General features: G+C 54.8%; 1 protein-coding gene across 1 annotated transcript; it reads right to left on the reverse strand.

The window, feature by feature from the left end:
- BCAP31 (B cell receptor associated protein 31) lies at positions 1–25,350 on the reverse strand. The gene is made up of 8 exons (XM_004598840.4): positions 25,222–25,350; positions 24,318–24,453; positions 23,205–23,305; positions 18,214–18,361; positions 3,732–3,867; positions 2,926–3,049; positions 1,278–1,378; positions 1–398 (listed from the first exon to the last, which is right to left on the reverse strand). Exons 2-8 carry the CDS (start codon positions 24,407–24,409, stop codon positions 360–362), a joined length of 741 nt encoding a protein of 246 aa, XP_004598897.1. The 5' UTR covers positions 24,410–24,453; positions 25,222–25,350; the 3' UTR covers positions 1–359.
- Between the last annotated feature and the right edge of the window lie 59 nt (positions 25,351–25,409).

Raw genomic sequence — 25,409 nt, forward strand, 5'->3', positions numbered from 1 at the left:
TCATCATCATAGTAAGAACCTTTATTGCCAAGAGGAACGCAGCTCACTGGCTTCGCCAACCTCTTGCAGGCCACACCGCAGGGGGCTCAGACCAGCAGGAAGCAAGGGCTGCCACAGGCCGGGCCACACCGGCCCTCTCCGCTCTATGGGCAGCACAACAGCAAACTCGGTCGGAAAGGGTGGCGACCGGCTCTCGGGGTGTGCTGAGAGAGCTCGGACGGGGCCAATGACGAGCAACAAGCTGTGGAAGGGGACGGGGAATGGCGTGAACTGAAGTCCCAGAGCACAGGCCGGGCTCCCAGGAAGCAGCAGGCACGTGCCAGGTGGAAGCAGCTAGAGGCAGGGAAGGCGGGAGCCGCTCACTCCTCCTTCTTATCCGTCGAACCATCTACCAAGGCCTGGAAAGGGATACAAATCCCAAAGCAGCAGGTCGGCAGGGCACACTACCACCCTGCACCTGCTCGCCTCACCCTCCAGAGCTGCAATCGGCTCCCTGTGCCCCAAAATGACAGGGTTGCGGGCAAGCAGAGGCCTCACCCTTAGCAGCACCAAGGCTGGCCAGGATCAGAATGAATGGCAGGGAAGTCCGCAAGTTGAACGTCAGCCAAGGGAGAGTGGCCAGGACCTCCCTGGGGGACTGGGCCCCAGCCAGGGGGGACAGCTGAAGGCCTCTGCTGGCATTCTGTCCTGGGGCAGCCAGAGCGACCCAGAAGCAACACCTCCTCCTGGGCACATTTCCCCAGCTCCCTCATGCCCATGACAGCCTGGGCATTCAAGTCCCTTCCAAGTCTGTTCATCTTGCACAGGTCCCCTGCAAGCCAGCCCCGGCCTGCCATGGAACACATCCCATGTAGAGAGTTTAGGACCCCTCATACCCAACGTGAAGAGCATGTGAGCCTGCAGCTACCTACAGCCTGCTGCCCCTGGCTACTCCAAAGGCACAGAACAGGCCTGGGGCAGCAGGTCCCACCAGGGGAGAGCGAGCGCCTGCCAACTGAGTAGCCCTAGGTGTCCGAGCTCTATGCCCTGCCGCCCTTCCATGCCCTCTGGGAGAGAAGGTGCCAGCACTCCAGCTGCATAGCTGTTCTTGAAGGGACCGAGCATGTGGTGGGAAGGCTCAGAGTACAGCGAGCCAGCCTACTGCAAAGGTTCACTTGGCCATGTCCCTCATCCACTGTCAGGCCACGTTTCCCCTGCCAGCCAGCCCGCCTGCCTAGCAGGTTCCTCTCCCTGCCCAGACTGGCCCCCTGTGGAGTCCCTGCAGGTGGGGCACCGACCTGCAGCTTGGCGTGCTCATCCAGTAGGCGGTCGTACTCCTTGGTGAGGCCCTCAGACTGCTTCCGCATGGCCAGGGCCTCATTCTCGGCTTTCTCTAGCTCTGGAAAGGATACAGGCACAAAGAGGGAACAAGATGACGACTGGGATTATGGAGGACAAATCTACCTGTTAGAGAATCTGTCTCAAATGCAGCTGTGCTCGAGAGCGGCTGTCTAGATCAAGGTCCTCAGCCACACAGCAGCCCAGAGCACGGGGTGACGGCAGACCACAGACTGCGCTGGTGCAGTGGCTTACGTCACCATTTCTGACACCTACATCACCTATCATAGCACAGCTTTGAGTCCCAGCTACCCCTCTTCTCGCCCAGCTCCTTGCTAAGACACTTGGGAAAGCAACAGAAGTTGTTTCAAATGCTTGGGCTATCTGCCACCCACATGGGAGACCCAGATGGAGTTGCTGGCTCCTGGCTTCGGTCTGGCCCAGCCCCTGCTGCTGCTGCAGTCATTTAGAGACCGAACCACTGACTCGAAGATCCATGTTTCCTTATCTCGCTCCTTCTCCTCCCCAACCTCCCCCTTTCTGTCACTCTGCCTTTGAAATAAATCAATCTTTCAAAAAGAAAACAGAGCTCCCCGTGTGTGAAGAGTCAGACAGGAGAGCAGGCAGTTAGGCTTTCTGGTCCCTGGTGAAGTTATTCTTTTTTAATGTAAAAATTGTATTTCTCCCACTAGTCTTAACTTCCCAAGAGCACATTTCTCCCAAGGGTACCCTCTTTCCTTAAAGGACACAGGGGCAGAATCCACCACCTCAGAACTGTAACAAAAACGAGAAGTGACCCACCTACTCCCATCCCTGGGCCACTGTCAAAGAGACAGTGCCTGAGTGATGAGCTTCTCATTAGAATGGGAGAAGTTAGCCAGTCCCACCCTTCCGGGCCTGACTGGGAACAGATGCCACTGTGAAGGATTTTGTCCTGTGAGTAACTCCCCTGAGGTGGTGCACAAAGGACATCTTCTCAACCATTAACTCAGCTTTTTTGCTGTCCTTCCTTGGCACTCTGGGGTTTTTACCTGGAGCCCCCTCCTGCCACCACGGCAGGAGCCCTTTTCTCCTAAATAAACCCTGCTTTACAAACTGGAAACAAACAAACAAACAAAGCCAAGCTCCCCAGCCTGGCCCACCTTGGTACCTTCCCTGGAGGAAATGCCGGCAGCTCTTGGCAAGGGGCGACCTTCAGGAGGATGGGAGCACAAGATACAGAACAAAATGCCACCCTCAAAGGACGCTTCCTGGTGATGTCGCCTGGCAGAGCGCCGAGGCAGCTAACGCCAAACGGTGCCAGGTAAAAACGCTTGCACACGGTTTGGGGAACAGGAAGAAAAGGCCACCCAATGCAGAGCCAGCTCTGAGTTAAAAGAAAAAGAGAACAAATCACAAATTCCCTTCCAGAATGCCAACAGTCCTCCGGGCCTCAGTTCCTAGGCATGCTGGCTACCCAGTGTTTTTAGCACTCCGGAATACAACTGTGCCAGCAGCTGCCCAGCACCTCCTAGGCCCTGCTGGGAGTGGAGCTGTGGGCTGCCATCTGGGTGTCTGAAGCCAGCTCTCAGCTCATGTAAGTGGCGGACATGCTGGGAGAAGCCTCACTCTGCTTGGCGCTGGCCAGGTCGGCCTTCAGCTTCTTCAGGTCAGCCTTCAAGCTCCTGTTCTCCTCCTCCAGCTTCATCTCAGCGTCACCAACATCCAACTTGCCTCTGTCCACAGCAGCTCCCTGGGAAAAGTGCCAAGGCCTGGGTTGCTGGGAAGCGGGGGAGGGTCTCCAGTCTCACCACCCACCCCACCCCCGAGCCTCAGTTCCCTGGGGTACTTCTCCCTTTGGAAAAAAAGGCCGGGGCATAGCTGCCTGCCGAGGGACCACACACCTTGCCTGTGCTGGCCCCCTGCCTGGCCTTTTTCCTCACCAGCAGAGCTAGCAGCTCTGGCGTGTGCCAATGTACCAATCCTCCACGTGCCATCATTGGGACATCTCCACAAGTCCCCCACTAGTGACTCATCGCTTCCACTCCTTCTTCGTCCAGCCCCTAGCAGCTCCCTGCAGCCAGGAGCCCCAAGTTCACTCTTGCCCATGCACTTCTTATGCCTCTACTCACAAGCTTGGCTCCTGCCTCGGCTCCTCAGACAGACCTTCTAGGAGAGGCCAACATCTGGCCCTGCCTTCTGCCCAGCACTGAGGGAGGCCCCCAAGTGCAGATCGGGGGGGCTGCCAAGGGCAGAGGGAAGCAGCGGCCGCCCCCTCTCCAGCAGGGCTCAGTAAGCCAGAGGAGCGGGGTTGACAGCCTGACCCTTCTACACACCCACCTCCCTAGCTGCTCGCACGTTTCCTGGTGCAACACGGTGGCCTCAAAACATTGTGCCCAGGGTATCTCTCAGCGGGCTGAGCAGGCCGCACTCACCTTCTTCAGCTGCTCATTCTCCTCCATGTATTTCTTGGCCGCCTCACTGGCGCTCTCCGCTTGCTTTTTAAAGGCTTCATTGGAGGCCAGCAGAGTGGCCTGCTGGGAGATCAGAGTCACCAGGCGTCTAAGCAGGCTGCAATTATTTACAAAAGAAGGGCGAAGGGAGAAAAAGAACGCAAGAGCTGGCAGACACTTCTCTTGGATGCTCCCCACCCCAGCCTGCCTCCAGCCTGGACCTGCCCTCTTGAATTGCCAGCAGCTGAGCAAGAAGCTGCCAACCAGGCCCTGGCCAGTAAAGAGAGAAGGGTGGAGCCTGGGAGCTGCCTGCCGCCACCATTCCAAAGCAGCCACCCTTGGCTCTGGGAGGTGACCAAAGAAAGGGTGGTGTTGCTGAAAGCAGAAGCCGAGGGGCACCCAGGACAGTGCCTGGCTACAGCAGTCGGTCCCAGGACTCCAGCGCGTTCCAAGTCTGTACCACAGAGGCGCTGGCATTCTTCCTCACGGCGAGGCCACGCTGGCCTCCACACAGTAACAGTAGCAGCCCCCAACATGCCAGGCCAAACCCCCACACCTGTCTACCCTGCAAGCCAATCACTATCGCAGTGCCTGCCCCATCCAGGATGCAACAGAGGCTCAGCAATGTGAAGCAGCCAGTCTAGGTTAAAGAGCCAGAAACAGACACAGCTGGACTTATAACTTGTGTCCCTGGGACTCCACAAATGCTCCACCATGCTTCCTTATAAACCAGCAGGCCCCATCCCCAGGGCCTGGCTTCACTTCTCTCCTTACAAGCAGGCAGCTGCCAGAGTGCATCTGTTACATAACATCAGCACCCAAACTTGAAGGCCACGGGCACCCAGCATCTCTTGGAGGCAGCTGAGTGGCAAACAGGTGGCAGATGCTGGTCCCCAAGCAACTCCTTCAGTCCGCCTGTGGGCTGTGAGGTGAGTTGGCAGAACAGAGGAAGGATGCACAGTCCAACAACACTGACCTAGGGCAAGCTACATGCAACAATCCCATCACAAGCTGCTTTCTCCAAAAGGAGCAGCAGCCATGGCAGCTGCTCCCGACCTCTCCTGTCCTCCGCCGGACCCTGGGAGGCTCTGCTCGCCTCCACAGAGCAAGGAGCTTGGGCCAGCTGAGCCTTCCCAGCCAGAGACAGAACCCTTTCAGGAATGTCCACTCAGGCCACGGCCGCCCCCAAGGCAGAAGCCACCCATGGCTCCCAAGCAGGGGAGGCTCCCGGGGCCCGGCCCCTGGAGGATTCCTGGCTGCAGAGCAGTTTCCAGTGACATGTGCTCTCTAAAATTAGCGACCAGGGCCTCGTGGCCCAGGGCTCAGGTTTCCCTGCCTCAGCCCCCGGCTGCCCAGCAGCCTGCCCCCCACTGGGCTGGAGCCCTGCAGGTGGAGGGAGCTTCCAAGTGCCTCTGAAGGCAGAGTGGAGCAGTGAGCCTGACTCACAGGCGGAAGTCACTGGAGAAGCTTAGAAAGAGAGACAAGTGTGACTAAGCTCCAACCCCCCATTCACAGCTCCTGGGATGCTGCGGAAGAGGCTGGAAACAGGAGTGGGGCACATGTGCTACCTGGCAGTAAACATGCAGCAAGCGAACACTGAGGCGGAGGACACGATGCAGGTTGGGCTGGGTGAATGGCTGTGGTCACAGCCCAGTTACCAGGGAGGCCAGCCCAGGGAGATAGTGAACACAAACAAGTCACTGGCAGCAGTGCCAGCGGCAGGGGCCCAACTCTCCTCAGCAGCCAAGGCTTTTCCCAGCTATCAAGAAGTAGCACTTCCGAGACAGGCCTGCGTGTACACACGGGCCCTGGCAGTAGACCTGCACAGCATCTGGTCAGCCACAGTTCGCCTTTGGCTGGCAACTAGGTGGGAGGGTCTCCCTCAGCCAAGCCCTGGCCCCCCAGGGCACTGTGGTCACCTTCATGGTGGACACCTCCCCATACCAGTCCTGACACTTCACCTGTGCATTCTCCACATTGTAGGTGTGCCAAAGACAATTCTGGAAACTGCTTCCACACCCCTGCCTGGAACCTCCAAGCTCCCTCGCCTCACCCCGCCAGCCTCCTTCCTTGGAGCACCATGTTCACACCCGTCTCTCTCCAGCCCGGGCCTGCCTTGCCTGAGCCTCCAGCCACCACCACGCCATACCCCCTCACACACAGACTTCTGGAGCTCCCTCTGTATTCTGGCTTATCTCATCCCTAAAAGGGTTTGTAACGTCAACCTACTAAGTATCAGTTCCTGCATGGCCCATGGATGAGATCCCACTGTGCCAGCCCTCACACACACCATTTGCGTTCTACCGCCAACTCGCCGTGTCTCCTCCCCAACTCTCAGCACTGGCCCTCTCCCCCTGCCCCTACCAGGAGCATACCCTGCAGCAGCACCCCCACGTTGTACTCTCCAGGTGGAGCACTGTGCCTCCCATCTCCAGATCTTGAGAGCTGGTGCCCCGCAAAGGGCCTTGTGGGTGAGCTCATGCTGCTCCCGGGCAACAGGCATGCCCCGAAAGGCATGTGGACACACCTGGGATTGCAGGTCAGGCCTGAGCACGCACCCCCTCGCCACTGTGGTATTCCCCCGGCCACCTGGCACTGAAGGGGCCTGAGCAGACTTGGGGCTGATCAGTCCAGCAACAGAGGAGACGAGACTGCGGGGAGGAGACGAGACTGCGGGGAGAAGGCGTCATCTCAGCCCTGAGGTGATGACCCAGCTGGGCTCGTGGCTGTGACCAAAACTGAACAGGCACATGGGAAAAACGACTCACGGGCCGGGTGCGAGCGGAAGGCACAGCCCTTCGCTGCCTCAGCTTGGTCCCTCAGGGCCCCAGCAGCACAGGCAGGCAGGCCCTGCTAGCCAGAGCTGCTGCTCAGCCTAGGGGGCTGACCTTCGGAAACACCTTACCGCTGCCACACAACTCGAGGTCTCCTGTGTGATTCTGTGCTGGCTGCCAGGCCCAAAAGGACAGCGTGTGATACACTAACCCGGAGCTCCAGATTCCTCCAGATTCCAGATTCACCCCAAGGTACCTCCCAGGTATCCCGCATAATTGCTCCTACTTATTTATCCAAGGACCCCAAGCAACAAACTAAAAGCCAAAGGATTTCCCTTAGCTAAAGGTGTAGGGGACTCAGGGACAGCACGGCCCAGGGTCCAGGTAAAATGCTTGCAGCAGAAGACGGAAAAGCCAGTAAACCAAGCCTAATACAATCCAGATGTGTCTTTGGCAGACAAATGTTACCCACAAATACCTGAGCTCTACTTGGCTTTTTGGGTAAGATATTCTTGGATGGTGAGCAGGGTGATCATGCTTTTATAAAAGGTTGAGTAAACATGGGAGGGCAGAAGAAAACAGACTCTCTCCACAGACACCAGTGAGACGGGCCAGCCTATCAAGTGCCGCAAGGCGTCGATATGTTGTTCCCCAATCCCGTCTCTCCATGTCAGCAAAGAGAAGCAGGAAAACAAGGGTTTACCGTGAAGTGGGAAAGGAGCAAGTCTTGACTCAAATGTCCTACGGCCACTTGGCCAGGAGAGCAATGTCCTCCTGCAGTCAATATTCCACAAGCACACGCCTCTGCCTCTGGCAAGGTGACACTGGTGACACAGCGCCACCTGCTGACCACGGTCCACATAAGCCCAGGGCAGCCCAGCTGCAGGGCCAGTGATCCTGGGAGCAGGTGCCCCAAGCAGTCAGAAGACAAAACGAAGGCACTCAACGCTGGCAGATGATGCCCAAGTAAGGCTTCAAGTGAAGACAGCATGACAGCACAGCCTCTGCTGCAGCAGAAAAGCTGCAACCCAAAGAGCCTGGGGTCCCAGTAGCAATGAGGCTGCTAAACTGGAGAAGCAGGGAAGACCAGGAAGTTTACAAGACCTCAGGGTGGGTCACAAGAGCAGCTGCTTCACTGTGACTCAGTGTTCCTAGGCTCTGGGAAAACACTGGGACGGATACAGTCACACGGCTTCTGCCGCAAAGGCAGCCCCTGGTCCCACCCTCTTCCAGCTGGGCCTTCCAGGGCCCTTCGAAGAAAGAGGCCCTCCTAGGATGTCAGCGTTTCCAACGTCATGGAAGATGAGTCCTTGCCTCATGAGCATCCTGCCTGAAAAGAGCTCACCCAGCCTCTGCTTTAGCGTCAACGAGAGCATCCTGAGGGCTAATTCTGATTCATCTCAGTCCTTTCAGGGGCACCTGTGGGGAACCCCTCAAGACGACAGACCCTTCATAGCCCACAAAAGGTGCAGCAGCATGTTCCAGAGCTTAAGGAGAGGAATCTAGAATGTAATACAACTCTCTCCCTTTTTTTTTCAAGTTTAAATATGTATTTTGAAGACAGAGTTACAGCGTGAGAAAGGTCTTCCATCCACTGATTCACTCCCCAGATGGTTGCAATGACCTGCACAAGGCCAGGATGCAGCCAGGAGCCAGGAATTTCTTTTGGTCCCAAGGCTTTGGGCGGTCCTCTCCTGCTTTCCCAGGCCACAAGCAGAGAGCTGGAAGGTAAGTGGAGCAGCCAGGACTTGAACCAGCACCCATATAAGATGTTGGAGCCAGAGGTACTCGCTTAACTTCCTATGCCACAGCACTAGCCCTTAACAGCACTCCTAAAAGGCCTTCTCCCAATATTCAGACCAGAGGTGCCATGCTAATTTTTTTGACTATCGGAGAAGGGTGGCAGCCAGTGGGCAGACAGAGGTCGGGAGAAAGACAAAGACAACAGGCCTAAAGTCCAAACACACTTTGTGGCTTTCAGCGGCAATGAGCCCACAGGGTCTGACAACTCCTTAGAAGCCAATGTAAACAAACTGTAAGGCAATCAAAGCCATGTGAACAGTCAATAGAGGTTTTATGTTGTTAAGGAATCATTTCCAATTTCCTGTAGCTATGAAGTTGGCATACTGACAATTGTTTTTTTTTTTTTAAAGATTTATTTTATTTTTATTACAAAGTCAGATACACTGAGAGGAGAAGAGACAGAGAGGAAGTTGAGCTGCCGGGATTAGAACCAGCAGCCATATGGGATCAAGGCGAGGACCTTAGCCTCTAGGCCACGCTGCCGAGCCCCGACAATTGTTTTAAAGTCCCTATCTGGGGCTAGCATTGTGGCACAGTGGCTAAGCCAGCATCTCATGTTAGCAATGATTCATGTCCCACCTGTTCTACTTCTGACCCAGCGCCCTGCCTGTGGCCTAGGAAAGCAGCAGAGGACGGCCCAAGGCCTTGGGATCCTGCACCCGTGTGGGAGACCCAGAAGAAGCTCCTGGCTTCAACTAGCCTCAGGCCTATTACAATCACTAAGGCAGTGAACAGCGGATGGAAAAGCTCTCTCTGTAACTCTACCTTTCAAATAAGCAAAGCTTTAAAAAAAAAAATCTTTAAGCCCTTTTCATAAAGTGATAAACAAACATATCACCTTGCCTATAAATGTGGTATCTGGCATTTGCAACAAAATAACCTAGACCCCAGACAGTCTAGTGACAGAAGATAAAAAACCAAGCAGCCACGAGCCACCCAAAGCTCAAGTGGGGGTGTGGGCTGCCAGTCCACTTCTCCAGGCTCTATTCCAACTCGTGGCCCATGCACCCTGTTCTGCAGCTCACTGAAGAAGGTGAACAGGCAAGTCTGGTGGGAGAGGATAAAAACCAGTGCAGGCACAAGTGCCCATAAGTCTAGCCCAGAAACTGCTGTCACTATCAGCGAGGAGGGACAAACCCCATGCTGTGTGGCAGCGTAGGACTGAGAATGACACACAAACTACCTAGATCATCATTCCTGCTCTATGAATGAGGCAAAAGACCCAGAGATGGGAAGTGACTTACTTGAGGTCACACAGCTAGCCAGTAAGAGACGTGGGATCCAAACCCAGGCCTGCCTGTCATGTCAGCCTGCCCCTGAGGCCACCACGGGCCCTAAGGCCCCCTCCAGCCAGAGCCTATCAGGAGGTAGAATCTAGGCTGGGGTTGGCCCCAGCTGTCCTCTTGGCAGGCGTGTGGTGCCTCACCTCTGGCAGAAGTTGGGGCATCACATGAGTGCCAGCGACCGGCAGAACAGATCATCATGCTACCCCACAGGGTCTGGCTGGACTGCAGCCTTAGGTCAAGAGGACACAGTCGCCAGCCAACACAGGCCCCTACATCATGGATTAAATAACAGCCTCAGGGCCAGTGTTGTGGCCTAACAGGTTAAGTCACCACCTGCCAGGCTAGCATCCCATATGGATGCTGATTCAAGTTCCGGCTACTACACTTCAAATCCTGCTAATGGCCTGGAAAAGCAGCGGAAGATGGCCCAAAGTTTTGGGCCCCTGCATCACTTGGAACAACCAGAAGTAGCTCTGAACTCCCGGTTTGGCCCTCCCAGGCCTGGCTACTGTGGTCATTTCGGAAATGAAGCAACAGACGAAAGATTTCTTTCCCTCTTTCAAATCAATCAATCTTGGAGAAAGCCAAGCGCGCCATGCGCGCCAGCCCTGCCTCAGGCAGACTCTGCAGCCTGGCAGTTAGCAAGAGGAGCTTCCCCCAACTGAGCTGCAAGTGCTGAGGGCGTAGCCAGCCTCCACCCTAGCTGAAGGCTGTCACCACAACCAGCCTACCCAGCGTGAGCCTCTTTCTCCACAGCCTTAGGGCCTTGGGTACTGCAGTGGCAGGGCCCTAGGATGCAGGAAGCAGGCAGAAGCACAGAACTGGTAACTCACTGCTGGGAATTCTGGTGTTTCTGTGTCCACCCCCATGCTGCTGGACAGGCTGGGGGGCAGCAGCCTTGCCCAGAGGGTGGGCCGTGCCCGCAGCCCTGCACATGCCTCCTGGCAGCACTCAGAGCCTCTTTGCACAAGCCCAGGGCCTGCAAAACACCGAGTCTGCCCTCTGCATGTCTGCGCACTATGAAACTCGCGGCCAAAGTATCTTGGGCGTTGGGCAGGTGCTGCCCTGGGTCCCTGGATGTTGAGCAGCACCTCCCAAGTACAACACCACGCAGGCCTGCAGATGCTGCCCAAAGCCCCGTGGGGACAGAGCAGCGCGTCTTGCATCACTGGTCTAGATCTGGTAAGCCCCACACACACACACAAACACACATGGCTACTAAGAGTGCTATGCAAAGAAAGGCTCAAGCTCCACCTCTCAGCACAGAGTCACGGCCCAGCTGCCAGTTCCAGTGGGCTTGCCACTGCAGACTCTGAAGTGCTTCTCAAGATCACAGAGCAACAGATACAGTGACAGGAGAGGAGAATCAGAGGTCTGTGGCTGAAGGAAAGCCTCCGAGTGGCACGGAACTTCCAGCCTCTGGCCGATAAGCGCATGTGCTGCTGAACCACTGGGTGACACTGTAGCAGAGCGTCCTTCACACAGCCCCCCACCTGCCACCCCACTGGACTGCTACCCGGACTCCCTCCTCACTGACGGAAGCTCCCTTCCTATAGTGCCAAGTCCACTCCCAGACAACAAGCAGCAATCACACGACCATCTTGGAGCTCTCAACTAGCAAGACCTAAAAGGCTGGAATTCCAATTGAAAGAGCCCCACCTGGCAGGCTGTCAAATTCAACCCAGACACCCACCTGGCACTGTCACCATCCACCCACAACAGCCCAGTCAGCAAAGGTGCCAGCAGCCCCGCGTGTGTGCCAAGTTCACTGCACCAAGAGCTGCCACTCTAAAGTAGAAGAGCCCAGGGTCCCTAGGCTTCACCAATTTACTCAGTATGCACGTCGCAGCCAAGTGTGCGGGCTGCTCTAGTACGGAGGCCAGAGGAAGAGGTGCTGCTGGTACAGCAGGCATGGGGCCCAGAAGCCCGCAAATGCTACGTGCAGGGCAGAGAGCATGTGCCGCCTGAGGCTCTCCAAGGGACCCACAGTGTAGTTCCTGAGACGGAGGACAAAGTAGAGGGCCAAAGGTCAGCCCTCTGTGCCCCAGGGATCAGTAGTCAAGGGTCATCTGGCCTGCTGCATACACTACAGGGAGCAACACTGTGGACCCCCTTTCCAACTGCGCAGCCTCTCAGGCTCATGGTGCTTTCTCCTACCACCAAAGCCACTCCGATCTTCCCTCCAATGGCACTGTGGGGGCAGGCCGTCTTCCCCAGCAATCCCTCTCGTGGGCAACAACGAGCCATTTCCTTGCTACTACAGCTGGCTCCACCTCATCTCACCTCTCTAGAAGCTATGCTTGTGCCTAGGGTTCCAGTGGGAATCCCCACTGGCCAGCCAGAGGGCCCTCCGGCAGCAGATGGTGCTGTCACACCAAGTATACTCAGAGCGGGCACAGCAAAGATCTGAGCCCGCCCCACTGCTGCAGCATTGCCTTGATCAGATCAGGCCACCAGCACAAGCTGGTCTCCCTGGGCCTGGGCCTGCTTACCCACTGTGCCCATCCCATTCCCTCACAGAGCAGCGTCCCTGCCGCCGCCTCCACCTCTGAACAGCCACAACACTCACCTGGCTTTCTCCCGCTGGGACAGGCCACCACCTCTGAAACCCTTCCCTAAGCCATCTTCCTGGCCCTGCCCACCACAATCAGTTCATGGGTAGGAGCAGAGTCAGTGCCTCCCAGTGACATGTACAAACCACAGGAGTGGCACTCACACTCTAGACAGGATCAGGAGGCCCCAAGCAAGCTGGCCTAGCACAGGCACGCAAGTGACCAGTGATATCTCCCACCGTTTCAATCAGAAAAACAGGGTAACAGGCTTGAGGCCATGGATAACTGTGCAGACACAAAAATGGACTGGAGAAAAATCAACTGAGTAGGAAGCGCAGTGATCATGTGGCGCTCAAGGTTGCTGCTGTTTTCAGAAGCACACAGAATCCACAAAGCACAATCCCCCATGTTTGGCTCTGGGAAGTCAGAGATCTTTCTGGACTTCACTTTTTCCTTCACAGAACTATAAACATTTAGCAACTGCCTGCTACACAAAATGTATATCAAGTTGTAGCAGTTACTATGCACAGCAAATTCCAGAAAAGTCTATAACCGAGGCTGGGCCTGGGGCAGTAACCTAGTGCCTAAAGTCCTCGCCTTGCATCCACGGGGATCCCATGGGCGCACCAGTTCTAATCCCAGCAGCCCTGCTTCCCATCCAGCTCCCTGCTTGTGGCCTGGGAAAGCAGTGCAGGACAGCCCAAAACATTGGGACCCTTCACCCGCATGGGAATGAGGAGCGGGGCAGACTCCAACTTCACTGGCTTCTCTGCTGGACAGTGACCCCACGCTGCAGCCTGGAAGAGTCGAGAGCCAGGGACCTCTGGGCTACAGACAAAGAAGCGTGCCAGAGCAATGTCGCTTGAGCTTTGCTATGTGCAGGGTGACAGGGACCTCGATAACATGCGAGTTCTCCCTTTCAGGCTGCATTCCCGATGGGTCCAGCTGCCGAGACCATTGCTTTGGGCCACACTGAGAGCAGTGAGGTCAGCAGAGCAGGGGTCAGCTCATTTCCAAAACTACCAGGACAAAGGGACACAATGTGTGGAGAAGGCAGAGTAGAAACCACAGCAGTGAAATACTGGAAGAGCAGAAACTTCAAAGCAATTCAGGTAGCCCTGGTTAAAGCAGCATACCCTCCCAAGACAGCATTACAGAGCCATTAAGAATGAGTTACTCAGGGCCTAGTGTGCTAGCCTAGTGGCTAAAGTCCTCGCCTTCCATGTTCCGGGATCCCACATGGATGCTAGTTCGTGTCCCTGCAGCCCCACTTCCCATCCAGCTCCCTGCCTGTGGCCTGGGAAAGTAGTCGAGGACGGCCCAAAGCCCTGGGACCCTGCACCCGTATGGGAGACCTGGAAGAGGCTCCTGGTTTTGGATCGGCAGAGCTCCAGCTGTTGTGGCCACTTAGGGAGTGATCCGGTAGACAGAAGACATTTCTCTCTGTCTCTCCTTTTCTGTCTTTCCAATAACAATAAATGTTCACTACTTTTAAAGATTTATTTTATCTTTTATTGGAAAGGCAGATACACAGAGAGACAGAGATGAAGATCTTCCATCGTTTGATTTACTCCCTAATGGCCGCAACAGCCAGAACTGCACCAATCCGAAGCCAGGAGGGCCCATAAATTTTTTTTTAAGGATTTATTTATTCTTATTACAAAGTCAGATATACAGAGAGGAGGAGAGACAGAGAGGAAGATCTCCTGTCCGATGATTCACTTTCCAAGTGAGCCGCAACGGGCCGGTGCGCGCCGATCCAAAGCCAGGAGCCAGGAACTTCTTCCAGGTCTCCCACACGGGTGCAGGGTCCCAAAGCTTTGGGCCGTCCTCGACTGCTTTCCCAGGCCACAGGCAGGGAGCTGGATGGGAAGTGGAGCTGCTGGGATTAGAACCGGCGCCCATATGGGATCCCGGGGCGTTCAAGGTGAGGACTTTAGCCGCTAGGCCACGCCGCTGGGCCCCTGGGCCCATAAATTTTTAAAAAATTAAAAAGAATCAGTTGCTGAGCAGCACTGTCGAGGTTATACTGTTGGGTGAAAAAGGCTAGTCAAATCAGAGTGAAAAATATACACAGCCATTTGTAAGAAACATGTTACATGTACCTGTGGAAACACTAGTGAGAAATTCAAGAAACATCCCAGTCCTACCCGCAGCTAGCTCTGGAAGAGCCCCAGGAGCCAACTGCCATGGCCCCATGCTCTGACGCCTGGATAACGGGCTCTGTTCTAAGTTTTCAACAGGAAGAACTAGTAGAGCACACGGCTCTATTTGTGAAGTGTTTCCTACAGGTTCCACGTGGGTTAGATGGCTGTAAAGCCTGGGGAACCTCACCCCAAAGGAGAAGCTCCACAGGGCTCCTCAAGGGCCACCGGCACCACCGCAAGACCTGAGCTGTACACGAGGGAGGAGCACACGTTCAAGGATTCCGAAACAGTGGAGTGGTCGTTCACAAGCAATGAGTGGATGCACACCAGCCCCTACGGTCAGCATTCCCTTCTTTACACAGCAGCTAGCCACGCCCAGGTGGTGACTGCAAGGATCCAGGAGAGGGCAGTGCATGCACAGCTCACATGTCCCTCCCTACAGCTAAGAACGAGATGAAATGAGCAGGACTGCTGGAAGAATCGGGCCAGTAAGGCAGCCCACCACAGCCTCGTCTGACCCATTTCAAAGTAAATGAGGGGGCCTAGTGCAGTAGCCTGGCAGTAAAAGCCCCCCACCTTGCATCCACGGGGATCCCACATGGGTGCTGGCTCCCGTTCCAGCTGCCCCACTTCCCATCCAGCTCCCTGCTTGGGGCCTGGGAAAGCAACTGAGGATGGCCCAAAGCCTTGGGACCCTGCACCCGTGTGGGAGAGCTGGAGGAAGCTCCTGGCTCCTGGCTTCAGATCGGTGCAGTTCCAGCCATCGCAGCTGCTTGGGGAGTAAATCAATGGATGGAAGATCTTCAATGACTCATAGAGCATGCAGCAGCATCATTTTCTTCAAGAAGGCTTTTTATTTTTTCATTTCTTCAGCAACACATTAGTCATTCAGTAGCATGTTATTTAACCTCATGGTGTTGTTAATTTCTTTTTTTCTTCCTGTTGTTCATTTTGTTGTGTGGCTTTTCACTTACGGGGATGTATAGTAGCTGTGTAATGGAGACTATCACATCCAGATGTGAGGATACAATGCAGTATGCATCTCTGCTTCCAGACAAAGATGGACTCCCAATGAAACTGTTTACTGTATCTTGACAATAGGATGCTGGACTCTCTGCCATTGTCCATGCCCGCAATGATGGACTATGACTGTGTATGAAGAACGATACTATAGTAATGATATAGAGGAACTGAGTGATGGGGAGGCAACTGGGGAGGGGATAGATAAAGAGAAATCCCATGATCTATGGAACTGTATCATAAAATGATAATAACAAAAAGAAGTAAAATTTAAAATAAAAAATAATAGTGGCACATCGGGCACTCAAAAAAAAGTGAATTAGGTACAGCTCACACACCTGCCAGAGGGACAGGAACCAGTAACCGGGATAGCCCGCTGTCAGGATCACCGGCAAGGCTTACTGCGGGCCTCCCGCCTCTGAGCGCCACCTTGGGAATGGCAGGAGTGTGTCGATAACAATGGCCTACTCTGGACCAGCTCACTTGAGTTAGCAAAGTTCCAGCAAAGACTTCTGCGTCCTGACTATGGTAGCATCACCGACAAATGGCTCTACACTTGCCAAAACCCTTACAACTGTACACTAAAAGTGGTTTCAGGGTAGGAATGTTACTATGCTGAATGAAGCTGGAACAGCTTAGCTAAATGGAAATGCACAAGGTACGTACACACGTGCCCGGTACCCTGGGCATCCCACTGCTACAAGAGAAAGGAGACAACTGCTGGCTTCCAGCATGGTCCAGTAACACGTGAAGCACTTGACCTGGAGATGGCCTTCCAGAAACAAGCCCATGAAGGCAGAATGGAGGCATGAGGGAGGCTCACAGGACAGCGTACAGGAACCAACAGCAGCAGATCAGTTACTGCTGTGCCAGCTTCCAAAGTAGCACCCTGCAGTGTGCCAGACACTCTCAGACATGCCCACGTCCAACCCTCTAAGACTCAGGCCCGCAACAAGGGGCACCAGCTTGCTCAAGTCCCCATGTTCTGGTTCAGCACAGCATTCCCCACTCTCGTGAGTCTGCATACGCACTTAGAAACAGCACCTGTTCCCCAGCACCACCACTCGCAGGAGTTAGCGGCACAGCTAACACACTGCCCACGACAGCCTCTGCTCTACACGAACAAACGTGGAAGGTAGGGAGAAGACACATCAAAACTCTGCAAACTCTTGGTACTCTTCAGAGACCCCTCTTTTTCTGAAAGCACACAAGCCACCCTTTCTAGAGCATGGCTTGAGGTCAAAGTCAAGGCCTCCCATGGTGGTCATGCCCTCACCGATCTGCTGCCCCCTTTGGGTATCAAGACATTTGCCCATCTGCAACCTTCCAGCATTTCTCCCGTTAGGCACTTCCTCAAGGACCCCATCAGCTAGTCCGCTGTAGGCGAGTTCAAGTTTCTGGACCACTTAAATGAGCAGGTGGTCTAGGATGCCCTTGTCCACCAGAGGCTTCCTTTGTCCTTGCCCTTCTGTGCTTACTGAACAGACCCACGAGGGGTACTGCCTTCTCCCTGTTTCTTCCCAAAGCTCCTGTGAAGATGGCAGTTGCTGCTCTAGCACAACTCCTGCCCCCTGCCCTTCCTTCTCTGCTCTCATTTGCAGTCAGACTCAGATTCCTGCTTGTGAAACTCTGTGCTCTGGGTTTACTTTTCTTTCAGTCTCAAACCACAAAAATGTACTCTTCTGTAGCTTCCTGAAACCGTAAAAATTACAGGGTATGTGTCTCTGACCGCTGTAAGCTTTCCATTTGCTGACTTTCCTAACTGTGATGGTGTTGAAGTTACACAATATACTATCTGTGGTCAAGCACATTACCTTGAAAAGGTACGTATGCCCCACCTGCCACCCTTTCCAACCTGGAGCCAGAGTCCAAGGTCACCAGGACAGCTGCAGGCCTTAGGAAGCAGTCTCCAGGTGCCAATAGCAGGAAGGAATGAGCATCCTGGCCCAGCCTAGGAGCACACATGCCCAGCTCATGCTATGGCCTCAAGGCCCCGTTGGGCTGAGGTCTTCAGGGGAGTCGGTCCCAAGGACTCTGTCCTGCGAAGTGTGTTGGAGGAAACTGGGCTTGGGCCCTTCTTTGTCCTTCCTTCCACCCCCTGTACCAACAAGCTATCTCGGGAGCAGACAGCAGCCATCATCAGACACCTTGACCTTGGAATCTGCAGCCTCCAAGATAACATACAATAGATTTCTGTGCTTTACAGGCTAGCCAGCCCAGTGCTCTGTTAGAGCAGGACAAGTGGAGTATGTCAGCTGAGCTCTTAGCAGCAAGTCACACCAAGCACCTTTCCAACACTTCTGTCCACCGTGGTCTGAGCGCCCTGGCCAAGGCCTTGTGTGAAATGGAAGACTCTGAACAGGGGCAGCAGGCTCAAACAGGCACTTTGCTCATTTCATCTTGCCCAAACAGCCACCCCACTGGCCCTCAAGGCATTCAGTCTTGCCAAAATCACTCTGGCTGCCGTGGAGCATAACGTGCCCCATTTCAGGTTTACACCGAGGAAGGCCCGGGGACAGGGCTCGTCCATGCCCTTCCGTGCCAATCCCACCCAGCGCTCTCAAGTCAGCACTGAGGCACAAAAAGCCTCAATGCACTCAAGTCCTGATAAGCTGCACCTTAAAGATGCTCTTTCCCAGAGAAGGCTCACCCGTGCGCACCGCAATCTACAAGCGAACAGGCTCACATGGTAATCACCTTGCCCTACGCCATCATGTGGCATGTTTGGGTCTTCTGATATTCCAATTAGCCCCCTCCCACTCTCCACACTGACTTTGGAGGTCAGAGAGCATCGGCGTGGCTCCGAGTGTCAAGTAGTCAAAGGGACAGTAGGAAGCCAGACGCCCAACTCTCCTCATGGGCCCTGGTCCTTGCACACTCACAAGGACAGCAGCAAGGAAAAGCCAGCGATGTAGAGATTCCTCTGGGCCCGGAAAAGCTTCATGTGGAAGTGCTCCATCGCTCCAGGATTGTTCTGCAGGTTCACCTTCTCCGTCACATCGTCATACTTGTAAATCTCACGCACCGCATCTGCAGTGGGGCAGAGGAGACACGGGAGCTCAGCTGCCACGCTGGCCAGAGCAGGCTGGCCGGGACAGGTAGTAGGAGACTCATCAAGCTCACGTCCCCACACGCTGAGCCACCATCATCCTCTCCAAGGCTTTCCCAGTGCTTTCCTCCAGCTTTTCCCACATCAACCCCCTACACATTGTACTGAGACCACCAGCTGCTCTAGAGGTCAAGATGCTGTGGGGACCCGTGGTGCTACGGCACAGCCTCCTCTGCCCGTGCTGGCCCCCAGCGTCACCTGCGAGAGGAAGGGCCATGCATTCCCAAGCTCTACAAGAGGCTTCATTGTCTACAGCATCTTATTTTAGTTGTCAAAGGGCTCCATGCTCATTCAAAGTTCAACCATGCCAGAGCTGTGGGAAGGGAAAGAAGCCCAGACACAATCACCTCCAGCATTGTAAATGCTGTGTGCCCAATTTAAAATTGCTTCTGATCACATTAACCTGTTCCTCATTCTTCAGTACACACTGTCTCTGAAATCATCTCCAGTAACTCTCTCGTTCCTGACCTTCAGACCACAATAAGTCTGCTACCTTCCCAGGGTCCAGCATGGTTGATACAAAACCACACACACAACTGCTGAGTGGGTGGCCCAGGCTTCATGGCGTAGTGCGTAAACCACTACCTGTGGTCCTGACATACCACTTGGGCAATGATTTGAGCTCTGACGGCAGAGGGTTGGGGCCCTGATACCCATGTATGAGACCCAGAGGAGCCTCCTGGCTCTACAGCTGTCCAACTCCAGCTACTGTAGCCACGTGGGGAGTGAACCAGCAGATGGAAGACTGGAAAATCTCTTTCAAATAAATATAATTTAAAAAAAAACTATCACTGTAACTGTCTATAAAGAGATGGATTTTTCTGGGCCCGGCGCAGTGGCCTAGCAGCTAAAGTCCTCGCCTTGAACTTGTCCCGCTTCCCATCCAGCTCCCTGCTTGTGGCCTGGGAAAGCAGTCAAGGACGGCCCAAAGCCTTGGGCCCCTGCACCCACGTGGGAGACCTGGAGGAAGTTCCTGGCTCCTGGCTCCAGGTCGGCACAGCACCGGCCGTTGCGCTCTCTTGGGGAGTGAATCATCGGACAGAATATTTTCCTTTCTCTCTCCTCCTCTCTGTATATCTGACTTTGCAATAAAAATAAAATAAATCTTTTGAGAGAGAGAGAGAGAGAGAGAGAGAGATGGATTTTTCTTAAAAAAAAGTTTATTTGAACAGCCAGCATCATGGTGCAGGTTAAGCTGCTGCTTGGGATGGCAGCATCCCATGAGCACTAGTTCGAATCCCAGCTACTCCATCTCCAATCCAATTTCTTGTGAATGTACCTCAGAAAGTAGCAAAAGATGATCCAATACTTGGGTCCCTGTCGCCACACTGGAGACGGGATCAAGTTGCTGCCTTCAGTCTGGCCTAGTCCTGGCTGTTGCAGCCACCGGGTAGTGAACCAGCAGATGGGAGATCTCTCTCTCTCTAAATCTACTGTCAAATAAGTCTATCAATGTTTAAAACAAAAGTTTGAGGGGCTGGTACTGTGGTATAGCTGGTAAAACCACAGTCCGCAGTGCCGGACCCCTTATGGGTGTGGGTTCATGTCCTGGCTGCTCCACTTCCAATGCAACTTACTAGTGGCCTGGGAAGGTAACAGAAGATGGCTTAGGGACCTTGGCCCCTGCACTTACATGGGAGACAGGGGAGGGAAGCTCGCAGCTTCAGACCAGCCAAGCTGCAACTATTGCAACTGGATGTAAACTCTCTCCCTCTCTCTGTCATTCTGCCTTTCAAATACAATTAATAAATCTTTAAAAAACTTATTTAAAAGGCTGAGTGATGGAGGAGGGGAATAGAAGAGAGAGAAAAGGAGAGGTGGGAGGGAAAGCAGGGGAAAGACCTGCAACAGCCAGGCTGGGCCAGGCTGAAGCCAAGAGCTAAAACTCTATTCATTTCTCCCACAGGGAGCTCAAGTACTTAAGCAATGGCAGAAAGTGGAACAACCAGAATTCCAACTGGCACCCCGATATGCAATGTGGGTGTCCCCGTGGCAGCCCCAATCACTGTACCAAGACACCTGCCCGAGCCAGTTTTTGTCAATCTATTAAAGAAACAACCTCCTGAGCTAGTCCACTGGTTAAGACAGCTGCAGCCCACAGTGTACCTGGCTTCAGACAGCATACCCCACAGCTGTCTGTTGTGTGGGACAGCTCAAAGAGCTGGGTCCCCTCCCCCACGTGAGAGCCTAGCACTGAATCCCCATCCCCTGGCCTACGTGTGCCTTGCCCCATCCACTGCAGGTACCTGCAGAGTGAATCCGGAGATGGAGCACATGTGAATGAATTCTCACTCAGCAAAAACTTTAGGAACCACAGATCACCATTTCAAAAGGTTTAGTTCTTGAGTTCTGGTCTTAGGCTTTACTTACGTTTTTAAGAAAGTACTTATCTAAAAGGCAGAAACACGGTGACAAAAAGTGGGAGAGAGAGACACAAAGATAGAAGTCCTCTGATCACTGGCTCCCTGCCCAAATGCCAGAAGCAAGCTGGGCCAGAGGCCCAGAACTCCATCCAGGTCTCTCCCCAAAGGGGTGAGGGACCCAAGTACTTGAGGCGCCATCTTCTGCCTCCCACATTCTGCAGCAGCAGCAAGCTAAAACTTGAAGAGCTAGTATCCGACAGCAGGCCCTCTACCAGCAGATGCAGAGCCCGTGAGTGGCATCTTTCCTGTCCTTTGTTTACCTGAGAAGCAGACAGTGCCCCACAGAGCTCCCTAACAACAGCCAGGGCTGACGGCCAGAGCAGAACCCAGTCTCCATCATGGGCTCCGAGAAGCTAATGGCACTGACACAGGATACCCACCATCCTGACCATCTTGACCACCAGGCCCAACTCAACGCCCACCCTGACTGCTTGGTCTTGCAAGCTGATTTTGCATAATAAAAATCTGCCTGCCTTTCCTGTCACACTGTCAACAAGAATATAAATTAATAACACACCTGTTACAGAATGTAAACTGCCCACACCCTCAGGGTCAGCAATCCTTCTCACCGAATGTACGCCACAGAAGTCTATGCAGAGATATGCAAGCAGAACAGGATCTGGCACTGTTACACAAGAGAATAGTACGCACTCTTTTTTTTTTTAAAGATTTACTTATTTTTATTGGAAAGGCAGATTTACACAGAGCAGGCTATACAAAAAGATCTTCCATCCACTGGTTTACTCCCCAAACAGCTGTAATGGTCAGAGCTGAGCCGACCTGAAGCCAGGAGCCTCTTCCGGGCCTCCCACGCTGGCGCAGGGTCCCAAGGCTTTGGGCCGTCCTCCACTGCTTTCCCAGGCCACAAGCAGGGAGCTGGGTGGGAAGGGGAGCAGCTAAGACATGAGGCAGCACTCACGGCATCCTGGTGCTTGGAAGGTGAGGATTTAGCCACTGGGTCATTGTGCCCCAGTACCAGAGAAGAGTATGCACTCTTAAGAACAAAAGAGCACAGATGGTGTGGGACAGTAAACTAAGGCATCACCTGCAACGCCAACATCCCATATGGGCACACATTTGCGTTCCGGCTGTTCCACTTCTAGTCTTGCTCCCTACTGATGCACCTGGGAAAGCAGCGGATGATGGTGCAAGTCCTTGGGTCCTTGAACCCACATGGGAGACCTGGAGGAAGCTCCTGGCTTTAGACAGCTCAGCTCCAGCTGTTGCAGACATTTGTGGAGTGAACCATCAACTGGAAGATCTTGTTACCTTTCCGTGTGTGTGTGTGTGTGTGTGTGTGTGTGTGTGTACGTACACATAACTGGGCCTCTTAGATATTAAAAAAAAAGGCATCCAAAACATTGTGTACATTGTGTATATGATCACACTAATATGAGAACAGAGACGTCAGCACTGAGAAGAGCGGGTGGCTGTCTGTGGGACAGGAGATGACGCGGGACTTTGACTGTCTCAGTTCAATTTGCAAGTTCTCAGAAACAAGTCAATGCTTTTAGAATCAGAAGACTAAAAAGTCTTTTCTTACAATGCCACCTGCATTGAGGAATCAGCATGGCAAAACCTACCTTGGTCATCAGCCTGGGCTGGGGGATCCTGGCTCTGCCGAGCACAAGCTGCCTTCTACCCAAGAGGTGGGCCCTCACCTCCCGCCCACCGCTCTCCTGGGCCTCTGCCAGGCTGTAACTCTGCTAGCTGCACCCACTGCCTTGTACTAACCAGCTTTGCTGTTCACTGCCACTTCTCTTTGCAGAGGGCTCTGCAGCTCTCTCCAGATCTTTACCTGGCTAGGCAGCAGCCCATTGCTACAGCCGTATGTCTCTCTATGACTTCTGAGCACTTTCTAGATCCGAAAGAAACAAGTGCTCACAGCTGGAAAGTTTCTTCCTGGCCCACTGAGCTGCGGTAGAAAAGAGACAGACGCTGATGGTGGTGGCAGGTGGAAAAAGTGGGCACGGGCAGAGATCTAGGTGAGCCCAGGATGGCTCTGGGACTTGTTCCCAGGCTCTGCTGCCACGCAGCTGTCTTCCCTTCACACCAGTACACAAGGCAGACGTCCTTCCGAAAGGCTCCTTCTATGTAGCTGCTCGACCCCTTATTGGAGACCCTCTTTCAGACAATTTAAATGACTGGGAAACACCAGTACTGAGCCCAAGACCCTGAGCCAGTCAACACCTCTTTGCTTTGGTTCCAGAACACTCGGAGGAGCAAGCTGAGAAATGCGAGGCTGCAGATAAAGACAGCCCCCCCCCCCGCCACTGGAGGAGTCCCTCTCACCCGTCCCAGTCGGCAGCACGCTGCTTGGCAGAGGCCACAGCCCACTCACCAATGAGCAGCAGCACGAGGATGCCAATGAGCACCACGAAGAAGGTGTTGCCATAGGTCACAGCCAACTCTACCAGGCGGGACTTGAAAATCTTCTGCCATCTGTGAAGCAACAGACGAGAAGAACAGGGGCTGCGGTGAGCGCACACCTCACTCAGTGTGCGGGATACATTGCACAAGGTCCGCTCTGTGCTCTTCTCCACAGCCCCATTCATGGCATCCACCCTGGAGTGCATTAAAAAGAAGGTGCCTGTCCATGGACAGGACTGTCCAGACACTCGCGTTCTGCAGGCAAGACAGCCTGGCTGTCACTGTACCCTCCTTGGCAGTATCCTGAATGCCTGTCTCACGGAGCCAGCGTCGGGCAGCAGTGGGTTAAGCTGCTGCCATGTGGACACTAGGCTTCGAATATCACACGCTCCACTTCTGATCCAGCTCCCTGCTTCTAACCTTGGGCCCCTGCACCAGTGTGGGAGACCCTGGCTAAGTTCCCAGGGTCCTGGCTTCAGACTGGCCCAGGCACAACTGCTGTGGGCATCTGGGCAGTAAGCCAATACACAGGAAACCTGTCTCTGTCTCTCTGCCTCTCCCGTGTGTGTGCGTTTTTTACAAGAGCTATCTGAAAGGCAGAGTTCGCTCCACAAAGGACCATAATGGGCGGGGACTCCAGCAGGGTCTCCCATGTGGGTGCAGGGACCCAAGGCTTTGGGCCGTCCTTGAGTGCTCTCCTAAGAGCATTAGCAGGGAGCTGGAGAGAAGTGCAACAGTCACACCCAAATGAGCCCTCATATGGTTCCAGCATTACAGCAGGTGGCTTATCCTGATACTCCACAACGCTTTCCGTTCACAAATTTTAAATGAAGCATAATTTTTTAAAATTGTGGATGTTTAGGCTTATCTGAAAGATTCTAATTTCAATCACGATGTGCTCCTCAGGGGCTGAGTGATGCTGAGGCTCAGGCTGGGAGGGCAGGCCCACTGGGGCACACCAGGGCGACTCCGCTTCCCTTCAGGGGATGTGACAGCACCCTGCCGCCCCCAACTCAGACCCGCTGCACCTGCTTCCCAGGGGTGAGGGTGGCCTTGCGCACAGGCCCCGCTCCCGCCAGCATACCTTTTGGGGGAGATGAAGGGGATACACAGCAGCAGCACGGCAAAGACCTCTGCGTAGAGGAAGGTGGCCACTGCGGTCCACTGCAGACTCATCCTGCTGTCAGTCTGCCCGCGGGGAGAGCGCCTCAGCTTCTGTCCTGCGGGGCACGGGAGGGAGCAGCGCAGTCAGAGCGCCCGGGGCCACCGCAGCAGCCCAACCGGCTGCGCTGCTCAGCGCCAACGCTGGCCAGAGGCCCTAGCCGACTTCCGCTGACCGGGAGAGGGGTCGCACTAGCCTGCGGGGGCCGCACTTGCTCTGCTCGACGGAGCCCAAGCCCCTCTGTGCAAGAGCAGAGCAGGTGCAGGAAGAGCTGCCGCAGGCGCAGCCCCCCGCCCCCCGGCCCTGGGGCGGCCTCCAGAGCTCAAAAAAGCCTTTCCACGGCCGCTTCTGCGTCTGATGGAGACGGCGAACCCTGGGCGCCTCAAAACATTTTTGTTAACAAGGCCCAGCAGTGGGACTACCCGAGGGCGAGAGTCGCGGCCAAGACCGAAGGCAAGCCTCAACTGAGCACCTCAAGGCAACTGTCCAAAGAAAGTTCTAGAAGAAGGTCTCAGCAAGCAGAGGCGTGCTCCTGATAGTCCTCGTGGGCCAACGTGGCCACTCAACTGGGGAGCCGTGGAGCGGCCCCCAGAGTTACCCCCAGCCACGCGCGCGACGCGGCCCAGCACTTTGCCCGAGGCCCACGCCGGGGGATTCGGGGAAGGCGGAGCCTCTGTCCCCGCCGCCCCCGCGCCCCCACAGCCGGTTCCACCTGTCGCCGCCCCAATTTCTCCGGGCCCGGCCCTGCCCTCTCGGGGCGCCGCGGAGATGCCCACGAGCTCGGGCCACGGCCCCCCGGCCCGCCCGCCCCGAGCCCGCCGCTCACCGACTTTCCCACCGTCACTGAGCACGCCCCGCACCAGCCAGCCGACTCTCCACAGCGCCCGCCCCGCCCCTCACGCCGCGGCCGGAAACCGGAAGCGCCTGGCAGGCCCGCCCCCAGAGCGCGCGCGCGCCTCGGAAGGCCCCGCCCCCTAGCCGCGTGCCGAGCACCGAGAACTGAGAGGAAAGCGC

The sequence above is a fragment of the Ochotona princeps genome, chromosome X, assembly GCF_030435755.1.
Source record: "Ochotona princeps isolate mOchPri1 chromosome X, mOchPri1.hap1, whole genome shotgun sequence".
Lineage (NCBI taxonomy): Eukaryota > Metazoa > Chordata > Mammalia > Lagomorpha > Ochotonidae > Ochotona > Ochotona princeps.